At 32.1% G+C, this 9,969-nt stretch overlaps 3 protein-coding genes across 4 annotated transcripts; 1 reads left to right on the top strand and 2 right to left on the bottom strand.

The window, feature by feature from the left end:
• Window positions 1-160: 160 nt before the first annotated feature.
• LOC123696318 lies at window positions 161-3,341 on the bottom strand. Of its 2 annotated transcripts, none has more exons than XR_006752062.1 (5): window positions 2,715-3,006; window positions 2,342-2,471; window positions 1,784-1,912; window positions 1,145-1,330; window positions 161-874 (listed from the first exon to the last, which is right to left on the bottom strand). XR_006752062.1 is itself a non-coding variant. In XM_045642429.1 (5 exons), the coding sequence occupies exons 1-4, from the start codon at window positions 3,339-3,341 to the stop codon at window positions 1,803-1,805; spliced, it is 543 nt and encodes a 180-aa protein (XP_045498385.1). In that variant the 3' UTR covers window positions 161-874; window positions 1,784-1,802. The 2 variants fall into 2 exon arrangements, 1 of the variants encoding a protein (XP_045498385.1); XM_045642429.1 differs by lacking the exon at window positions 1,145-1,330 and adding an exon at window positions 3,231-3,341 and having other exon boundaries at window positions 2,715-2,906.
• On the top strand, window positions 3,293-4,121 carry LOC123696309. The gene has a single exon (XM_045642418.1). It carries the CDS (start codon window positions 3,418-3,420, stop codon window positions 4,024-4,026), a length of 609 nt encoding a protein of 202 aa, XP_045498374.1. The 5' UTR covers window positions 3,293-3,417; the 3' UTR covers window positions 4,027-4,121.
• Window positions 4,122-5,186: 1,065 nt separating this feature from the next.
• On the bottom strand, window positions 5,187-8,697 carry LOC123692677 (E3 ubiquitin-protein ligase MSL2). Its single transcript, XM_045637452.1, has 4 exons — window positions 7,883-8,697; window positions 7,487-7,696; window positions 6,839-7,013; window positions 5,187-6,400 (listed from the first exon to the last, which is right to left on the bottom strand). The coding sequence occupies exons 1-4, from the start codon at window positions 8,606-8,608 to the stop codon at window positions 6,201-6,203; spliced, it is 1,311 nt and encodes a 436-aa protein (XP_045493408.1). The 5' UTR covers window positions 8,609-8,697; the 3' UTR covers window positions 5,187-6,200.
• Window positions 8,698-9,969: the final 1,272 nt, after the last annotated feature.

Genomic DNA, 9,969 nt, shown 5'->3' with positions numbered 1-9,969 from the left:
CAACGCTTAACTTAGAGCAATTCATAAAATGAAAACACGCTATTGAAAACTAAATATGTTTATTCATATAAAGAAATTAATGTCCTAATTCTTAAATAAAAAATAGGTACTAAAATAGGTAAAGTAACTAAGAAATATTTTAACAAATAATTGTATTGTTTTAATTATCTATGTATAACCCTACAGAAATATTTATGCATATGGCACATAGACCTCATTTCCACGGTGGGGTGTTTCCTTTCTTTTTACATTTTTTTGATTGTGTTTCGAGTTCAGGCATTAAATTCATTAATGATGATTTATTTGATCTCGACGGACTCTTGTATAAAATTTTCAATCTCTTGTCATTTTCCGAACATATAATATCAATTAGATCCTAAAAAAAATACACATCATATTTATAGCCAATCAAATGTTGTGTTAAGCATTAGAGATATTGTTATGTAGATTCAATTTAAGATCAAATTGAAACTGAAAATTATGAACCTAATATAAGAGATTATGACTGCGGACGTATGCGTTATGTTTTAGCGTATGAAAATGCGTTTTGGCGCGCTCTGCTAAAACTAACTTAAACATTTGATAATGTCTTTATGAATATAATTCCTATATGAGAATGACCGTCTACATTGAAAATGTCAATTTACTATAATCATATAAATGCTCTTGCCTTTTCAAATAATGGAGAGTGAACAATATCCTTTTTCAGACGATTCCTCCTTGGTTCATTTGGGCGAAACGATACAATTCTTTTGTTTTCTGTAAATTCAGGTGACTTTGGTACGTTACAAGATATGCTGTTAAACAATTTCCCGTTAATTTCTGTTTGTGTAGACTGCTCTTTTATTTTCCTCCTTATTTGTATTGAATTTATCTACAAATAAAAATAAAAAAAAAATGTAAATGCAAAGAATGATAAAGCAAATTATGCTACCTAAGTACACATTTGCTAGCTATTTTAGAAATCATTCGATAGGACCTTCCCTCTTATATAATATTGCTCATAGTAGATAATTTCAAGAGCATTTTAGAAATTCCTAACAAAATAAAAAAATTATAACATTGTCAGTGATGAGACCATCAGAACAACAATTGAACTGAATATCAAATTAGAATAACGTTAAAAGAATTGAAAAATACTCACAATTTCCGGATTATATTTTGACTGTCGTTTAGCACGAGAGGATTTTTGCTGTGTGGGTGGGGGTAGACCTAAATTATGACAGAGACGAGGCACTCGCAACCTTCCCTCGGATTGTGTGTGCTTGCGAACACGTTTCCTTTTGCGTGGTTTTCTTTTTGAACCTTCATTGCGATGATGGATTTGGTTCTACAAATGAACAAAAAGTTATGTCTTTATTTATTATTATTTAATTTCTAATATAAATAGGTATCTTTATTGATGACTTCAAAACATTAAGTTTTTTAGTATTATGTTATGAGGTTTCATGCGGGGATAGTACCTAATGAAACATGAACGCCGCCATAAATTAGACAGATACCTACCTACTGCGTATTTCATGGAAACATATATCGTACCTAGTACCTATAGTTACTACTATAGTAGCTAACACATTTAGCGAGCACTAAACTAAATCCTAGCTAGGAGATCATTATTGAGTCAAAGGTTATCATCATGTTTACACCCTTTACAATATCCGACGACCGATGAGTCATGGCGTGCAAAGTTTTTCATCATTTTACTCTGCGACTAAATACAATTAAAAATACCTGTGGCGAAGCATTTGAGCCTAGAAATCGAAACTAGAATATATAAAGTTACCTGAGACACAGGCGATGTGTTAGGGCGTGGAGGTGCTGGGCGCGGCGGCGGCCTGCGACACCGCGCTGCCGATGCTGTTCGCGGCGGACGACAGCAGTCGGCACAGCTCACATTTCGCTGCTGATGATTCTACAAGAGAATATGTTATCAAAGCTAATATTTCAATTTGAAATAACATCATCATAAGAGAACGATAAAACACTTTAGCTATTCAATAAAAGGGGATACGCAGTGAGGTTGTACCTATCCTAGTTAGTCGATAAACAATACCTATTCATAAACATTACACGTCGCAAAAAATACGCCATCTATGAATGTAATGCAAAAAGATTATAGCGATATCGGTTTTGCAGCGACCACGACCATCTTAATTTACTAAAATATTTTTTCACGGAACGAGTTTTAACACACGTTTTAATTTTAAGCTATCTTCTATCAAATACATAAAATCTATTTCTACCAATACCTACTAAAATACCAAATTTTAACTACTACAACAAAATGATTATCACAAATACATCAGATGTAAGAGTCAGCCTCGTACATCGGATGCAGCACCTGGGTCGAGGTGTGAGCAGCCCGGCGCTGCAGGCGGCAGCTTGCCGTCACCAGCCTGCCCGTGTACATGCAGCTTTATGTTGTTACGGATTAAGTGGGGCTTGATCTCTTCGAACCATATGTCGCAGAGCTGGTGGTGGAAAATGAGTGTAATAAGCAATCAATGTAAGGATTATTTGTCCCTAAAACTGTATGTGGTTCTCATAGTATTGTAAAGTGCTGAAAAATAACAGTTACCTGCATTAAATGATCGATATCTTGTCATTTAAATAAAAAATGTTTGATTAATTTTTATGGTCTAACCTGTGGTTTAACGCCTATCATAATATTGAATTAGTTTGCGTTTTTTTTTTAGCAGGCGTATAAAACTTACATTAACTAGAGCATTCTCCAAATCGTGGCGCAATGTTTTTGGTATCTTAGAACTACTTTTATTCCTTGTTTTTGTTTGTTTTGCTGTTTTGTCTCCAAACGCTTTCACAGCCACAGGTCGAGACACCGTATCCCGTGGTACCACCATTGTCTTTCGTCCTACAGCTTGGGCCATTATTATTGCATTGTTTGGCTGAAAGTAAATTGAGCTGAGCCTAAATTGTCTGATATTTATACTGCATTTATATTTATTTGAACGATAAACACAAAAAGTAGAAAAGTTGACGGATTTGACAAGTGACTAAATACTTTACAGTCTGTTTTTTTTTTCATAAATTATATTGCTGTAATGGAATTAAAAAAAGCCGTATATTTCATAACTTTATCAATATCCAGCAAGTATCCAGTATCAGAACGGGAGCTGTTCTTAATAAATATTCATTTTTTGATTTCCCAAAAAAAGAAAAAATTATATTTCATAAATGTGACCAAGATTTATCAGTTAAATTATACGTACCTGCATTGGTGCCCGATAAATTAATGTACTTGTCGGTAGTTGTAAAAAAAGATCATAAATATACTGTACTGTGAAGTCAAAGAACAAGCAAGTCTGCGTTTGTTTTCTCATAAATTTTTAAGTGCATTGACGAAAACTGTAAAATATTAATTATTAAACACTAGAATTTAAACAAAAGACAATAAACATGTTTCCCTGGAAAACCGTCGTCGGAGGAATTGCAGACAAAATAATTAACGTCACAAACATGTTCAAGGGTATAAAACAGAACGAAACGATCAATGAGGTTTTATTCTACGGAGGCGACGACGAAGAAAGGAAAAAGCAAGTAGGCCTGAACAATTTGTTTTGTATTTACTACATCATTGCACACGCTGGTCGTACAATAGATATTTCACTACCGAGCCTCGAAAGTGACACTATCACAAAATGCCTCGTAGATGTTAAAGTTAAGAACAAAGCTAAGATACGCGTAGCCGTACAAGAAAGCAGGGATTTCTGTAATCTTCAAAATCTCGTCGACAGCGGGATAGAAGTCAAAGTTGTGAAATCGAAAGTGAAATTAGAACATGAATTCATATTAATTGACGCAGGACACAGTAATTTAGATGCGGTCGCTATTTTGGGTTCTTTGGATTATGAAATAAATCGGGTAAATTGCTGCAGAGATGCTACTCTTCTCTCCTCAGAGGCCACGCTTGTTTTAGCGTTACAACGAGAGTTCGATCGGGTATGGAACGCTGAGGAAGAAACTGAATTATTTAAACAATTTGACGAAATTGAAGAATTTAAATAGTAATTCGAGAAGCTTCAGTTACTTTAATAATAATTTGAATATAGCAAAGTGAATTCGTAATTAATTATGATAAAGTCAAATAAAAGCCACTTATAAAAAAATATGTTGATTTTATTTTATTCACCTTCGTGGAATTATTTCGACGCTTATGTCAAAATAATTTCTGAGATTTCACATTTTATTAATTTTAAGGCAATTCCCTTATATTTTGTACTACAGTGTTTGTTCAAGAGAACTGTTTTCATGTCCCTAATATTTTTACAATAACAATTCAAAACAGCATCACTAAAATTACATAACATGCTTACTTAAAAAAAATGTCACCTTTTTTTAAAGCCTGTAGTTTTTTATTCAATTATTGAATATAAATAACTATCAAATTTCATCCTGCTTGGTAAAGGCATGCTAATTCTGTTAATAATTGATTTTAAAATAATTATACAAAAATAATTATACAAGAATTCAAATGTTATTTAAAACTATAAGTTACATATTGCATCAATTGTTTTCTGAGCAATTCATGTAATATCCCATTTCCACGCTATAAATTAAATTAACATTCTCTTTGGCCATGCTTTACATATTTTACAAAAAACAATTTTTGATAAGTAACTATGTTTATCCTCAGATATGTAAACCAAATTTCATTTAAAATCAAGTTATTATTATCTCTTCAATTTTCTTTATAAAAATTTATACAAATATTTACAACAAAATTCATTCACATTCTTTAATTATCATGTCTGTTATTTAAAATTGGAAATAGCACAAGTCGCTTACTTTTAGGTACATATAAAAATATGTCGTTTATTTTTCATTTAATAATAGTGTTGAAAATTTACAGTTGAAATTTAATACAGCTTATTATTTACAATATTAAAACTATTAATTTGAATTTGTAAGAAAACAAAAATATATGTATAACTAATACTTTTTACTGTATGCACATTTAATCATTTATTGTATATTTAATTAAAGATTTTTTAATTAAAATAATATAGCAGTTAAAGAAACTGTATCGGTACTTTTACACAATCCATACTAATATTATAAATGCGAAAGTAACTCTGTCTGTCTGTATGTTACTCAATCACGCTTAAACTACTGAACCAATTTGCATGAAATTTGGTATGGAGATATTTTAATACCAGAGAAAGGACATAGGCTACCTTTTATTGTGAAATATGTACCACGGGCGAAGCCGGGGCGGACCACTAGTAATACATAAAATAAATGGTTTCTTTCTTTGTTTTCTTTCATAAAATAGCAGAGTATGTGTTTGTTTGAGTTCCATACCTAAAGGTTACCACCAGGTAAACTATGAACCGTCATTTAACTTTACCACAGATTATGACTTAATTCTAAAATTATTGCCCACAATAAATGGTCACCGAAGTTCCTGGCACTTTTCTTTGTTAATATTTTATGCTCAATAGATTAACCGCACACTAGATTGTAATCTGACGGAATATTGTTATCAGTAACTAGCAATTTCAACTATTCCTACTATTGCATATTAGATTCTAATTTCTAATATCGACAATTTGAAATTTCGCTAGTCAAATGTATTGCAAGTTTTATAAGAAAGTCATTATAAACATTAATTTTAGACAATAAATTAATGCTGTGTGTATGTGTAACATATATTGACATAGAACTATTAACTAATCAATATTTAATTGTTGAATATTAATTAGTTTATAGATCTGATTATTAATTTATTAAAATGTTAATGTTTACCATACAACATGTTATATGTTTAGTTCATCTATTAAATTAGTACTTAAAATTGATATAAATCTAAAATCAATCATTTTTTTCAATATTAGGATATCATTAAAAAAATCATACTATTTTTGTATGAATGAATTAATGTCAATATTTAATAAAATATCAAATATACAATTCATGATTAAACATACCGTGCGTTTTGTGATTAAAATAACACATTTATAATAACTAAACTACATTCAATTAACTGTAGTTCGATGATCCCAAATTATGATACAACGGCTAAAACTAACAGAATTCATTACTTACATAGGAGAGGCTTAACAAATAATTAACTAAACGCGTACTAAAATTCATTTCGCAAATGTGACTAGCAACACCACTGTTATTATTTCACTTAGTTCACATTGTGCAGTCTAGTCCCCGGCTAGAGAAAGCTGTTGTCATACATCAACTTCAATATCGCTTATGTCTTGTGTGGCAGAATGGGGGGATGTTTCTGTGTCGTTCGTCCCTCGGGGCGAACACTGAGTGTAGTCGCAGGGCGAACTTAGTTCGTCCTCTGGTGACGCCGGTAACTCGTCGTCCATTAATATCGTTGCTGGCAAGGACGGTGACACTTCTTGGAGTTGACTTGTGTATACTGTAATCGTTATATGGTTTTCATTACTGGTATGGTACTATTATTAAATTAGAATTATCATTTTGTAATTTTTATAAAAATATCTTGAGACTATACACTGTAGGATATTTTTATTTGTGTATAGTCATACAAAAGAAAGGTGTTAACAAATGTCTCTGAACTTATCATCACAAATTTTTGGAAGTTAATAGCTGATCTTGATTATGTTTTGTGTATTGTTGTTAAGTCCAAATTATAAGTTAAAATGTAAGTATTTTAATTAATGATGAAAATATAAAATACTTTTTATTGTGCATTTTCATGTATTGTTAATTAAAATGGAGACTTTAACAACTAATTTTAACTTATCCATCCAGCCTGATTATAAAATATTTCAGTCATTTAACAAATATTTGCAATGCTCCTACATTCTTAACTAAATAATAAGTAATTATTTACCTTTAATATCAGAAGACTTATAGTCGGCAGTGAAGCTGAGAGACTCCTCCATAGCTTCCATAGTGAGTGTATCTGTGTCCAAGCTATCCATGGACCCAGAACACGACGGGGAACTATCGGGGTTTGTATTTAACGTTATTTGGATGCTATCTAATTGAGGTATATGAGGACGAACCTGGAAATTATTAAATTATAAAATAAGAAATTATTAAATTATATAGAACTGTGTTTTTATTTATTTCTACCTATGATTTACTAAACAGTAAATACCTTTATTGTACAGATAAATCTATGGATAATAGGAACATAATAATTATCTTTAGTTTTGTATTTTTTGTGTAATATATTTCACAATAACTATTATAAAAGGTCAGACAATTTTAATGTAAATCTTGTAAGTAAGGCTTATGAACAAAAGTGATTGACAGCTCAGCCTTACTTATTTTAATGCATGCATATTAATTTTGTAAAATATAGAGTAACAAGGTTAATTCTCAATGACTTTCAATTAATTAATTATACCAGTATTACTTATTAAATGATAACATAAAATTTTAAATTTCAAGAAATGCTTTACAAAATGACAAAATATTCAAAGTCAATTTCAATAACTATTTCATATGCTAAATTTTATATCACCACTCTTACCTTCATGCCATCAGGCCTATGAGGGTTTCTACAACCTTTACATTTACATTCTGTACAAGGTTTACTTTCGACATAGCACGGACACCGCTGCCCGCAACACGTAAGCTTTCCTGGTGTGGCCGTCGCATTGCCGCACCGACAGCCTTTACGCTTACTACTTGAAGAGTTGCGAGACCTGTTCGATGGCTTCTTAAAACCTAATTGATTTGACTGAAAACAAAAATTTCATTATATAAAAACTAAATTATAAATTTGCAAGATTAAATGTTATATTTTAATGTATTATATTATTTTAAAAAAGTTTTATTTTTTTATTCTTTTTTTCTAATCTAAAAAGCAAATCTATTACTTCTTATTTATTATACCTATGTACAAAGAAAAAATTTAAAATTTCACCTTGCTTTCTCGTGGGCTTGGTTCACTTTGTGATACTTCTGCTTCTTCCACTGCTTTTCTCTTAATGGTAATCTTATTACCAGAACCAGCGTACATTACTGAATAAAGCGGAGATCCATTTGATAGACCTTTTGTATTTGGTGACCCTTTATTTGACGATCTTGTTTCCATACCACTTGACGATGCTACCTGAGTTTGTGTTGATGTGGAGTTTGTATAAACACATGGTAATATGCTGTAGGCAGATTTAGAAAGTCCTGCATTACATTTAAAATCATCATTAAATCTGGCAGCTTCTTGAATTAAATCTATCAAACCTGAGCTAGCTACAGTCCCACCATTAATACCTGCCGCTATTTCGTCTTCTTCTAATAAAGTCTTGAATGTATCGGTGCCAATAAAATATTCACAAAGCTTTTTATAACATTGTAATAGTATTCGTAGTTGTAAGTTTTCGGAATAACTATCGTAATCCTTACACCAACTGCAGGAGGGTTTTAATTTTTTTCTCCCGCCTTTACAATTCTTACAAACGTGATGCTGACAACTTGAATTTGTAGGCGTATACGGTTCTTTTAATAAATTACCGCAGACAGTACAAGACAACGATTGTCGTAAATAAGGAACTAAACGAAACAAATCGGTCCACGAACTCTTATCCGCTGGGTCCGCTAAGATAATTAAACGACACGTAGAAACATACAGACTTGTAGCGTTCATCTTCATTTATAAAACTTTTAGTCTACACATTAGTTATTATTGTATATCCTTCACACCAAAATATTATTAACTTTCAAGTAAAAAGCCGCAAACGCTTCGACAATACTGTCAATTATTGTCAAATTATGTCAACATGACACTGTCTCATGTCTGTTATAGTTCATATTTTTTAAACATGCAATATTTTTCGTAACAGATACAAGGTTTATTTATATGATGGTAACGTGATGGTAACTGTGTAAAAGTGGTGTAAAACGTAGTCAAGTTAATTAAATACGCTTGAACACATCTAATAAGGTATATTCAAGTATGGAATATTAATTTAGCTCTAAGTTAAATATCGCAATTATCTTTATAGTTCGTTTAGGCGGCACGTACATAACTGTAGCGCTGAGTGAAATGTGGAGAAAATTACTGCGCAGTGCGCAGGTTCGGGCCAGCGATAAAGTAATGCCTCCTCCACACTACTCGCGAAGTTCCTCGGCGAAGTACTCTGCCGAAGTTGACTGAAGTCCGCGGTGCTACACTACACACTCGTTCAACTTCGCGAGGAGCGCATACGTTCATATTCAGAACGAACTTCAGGTAACTTCGTGCCCTTTGACTCGGGCACAAAAACCGACAACAAACGGAAGTCGGCCGAGGCGAGGTAAAGTTGGACGAAGTAACCCGAAGTGCCTCTCTACATTATTCTATTCGTCTAACCTCGTTCAACTTCGCGAGTAATGTGGAGGAGGCATTAAGATAAGTATACTAAATATTGCTACGGTACTTTAAAAAAGTGTTAAATATACGAATTTTCAAGATATTTATGTTCATCAAAATAGTGTAAGAATAGGTACACCAATCTAAAACCACAATACTATTTACCCTGCATGAGCGCAAACTCAAACATTCATACATTGCGCGAATGTTTGCACGCAAATGAGTAACCGGGCTGGCAACAATACATGTATGATGTAACCACAACAATGTTGGTGAGAAATAAAAAAAAAATATGTTGTCGTGGTTGTCGTCCACGACATCTACATTTCATTGATTTCAACCAAGAAGCTTATATCTGTTTCAACCAAGTTTCTTGATTTCAACCAATCAACATTTCATGTTGCCAGTAATTGCCAGCAACATGTTGACAGTAAACTCTGTGATTTGTTGCGTTCAGCTTTGTTGATATAAACAAATATTTCCATATAATATTATATATCCATGAATACAGCGCTTATGTCTCACACATTAAACTATAGACTATAACTATTAGATTATTGTAGAAAATAGTAATCCAATAGTACAGCTTTAATTAAAACAATGACGTCTATTCACGTAGTACAAGGCAAATAGTCATGAATCTTCTTGCCATGAAGAAAGGA

Source organism: Colias croceus, chromosome 1 (genome assembly GCF_905220415.1).
Source record: "Colias croceus chromosome 1, ilColCroc2.1".
NCBI classification, from domain to species: domain Eukaryota; kingdom Metazoa; phylum Arthropoda; class Insecta; order Lepidoptera; family Pieridae; genus Colias; species Colias croceus.
This window is presented reverse-complemented; position numbering and strand designations above follow the sequence as displayed.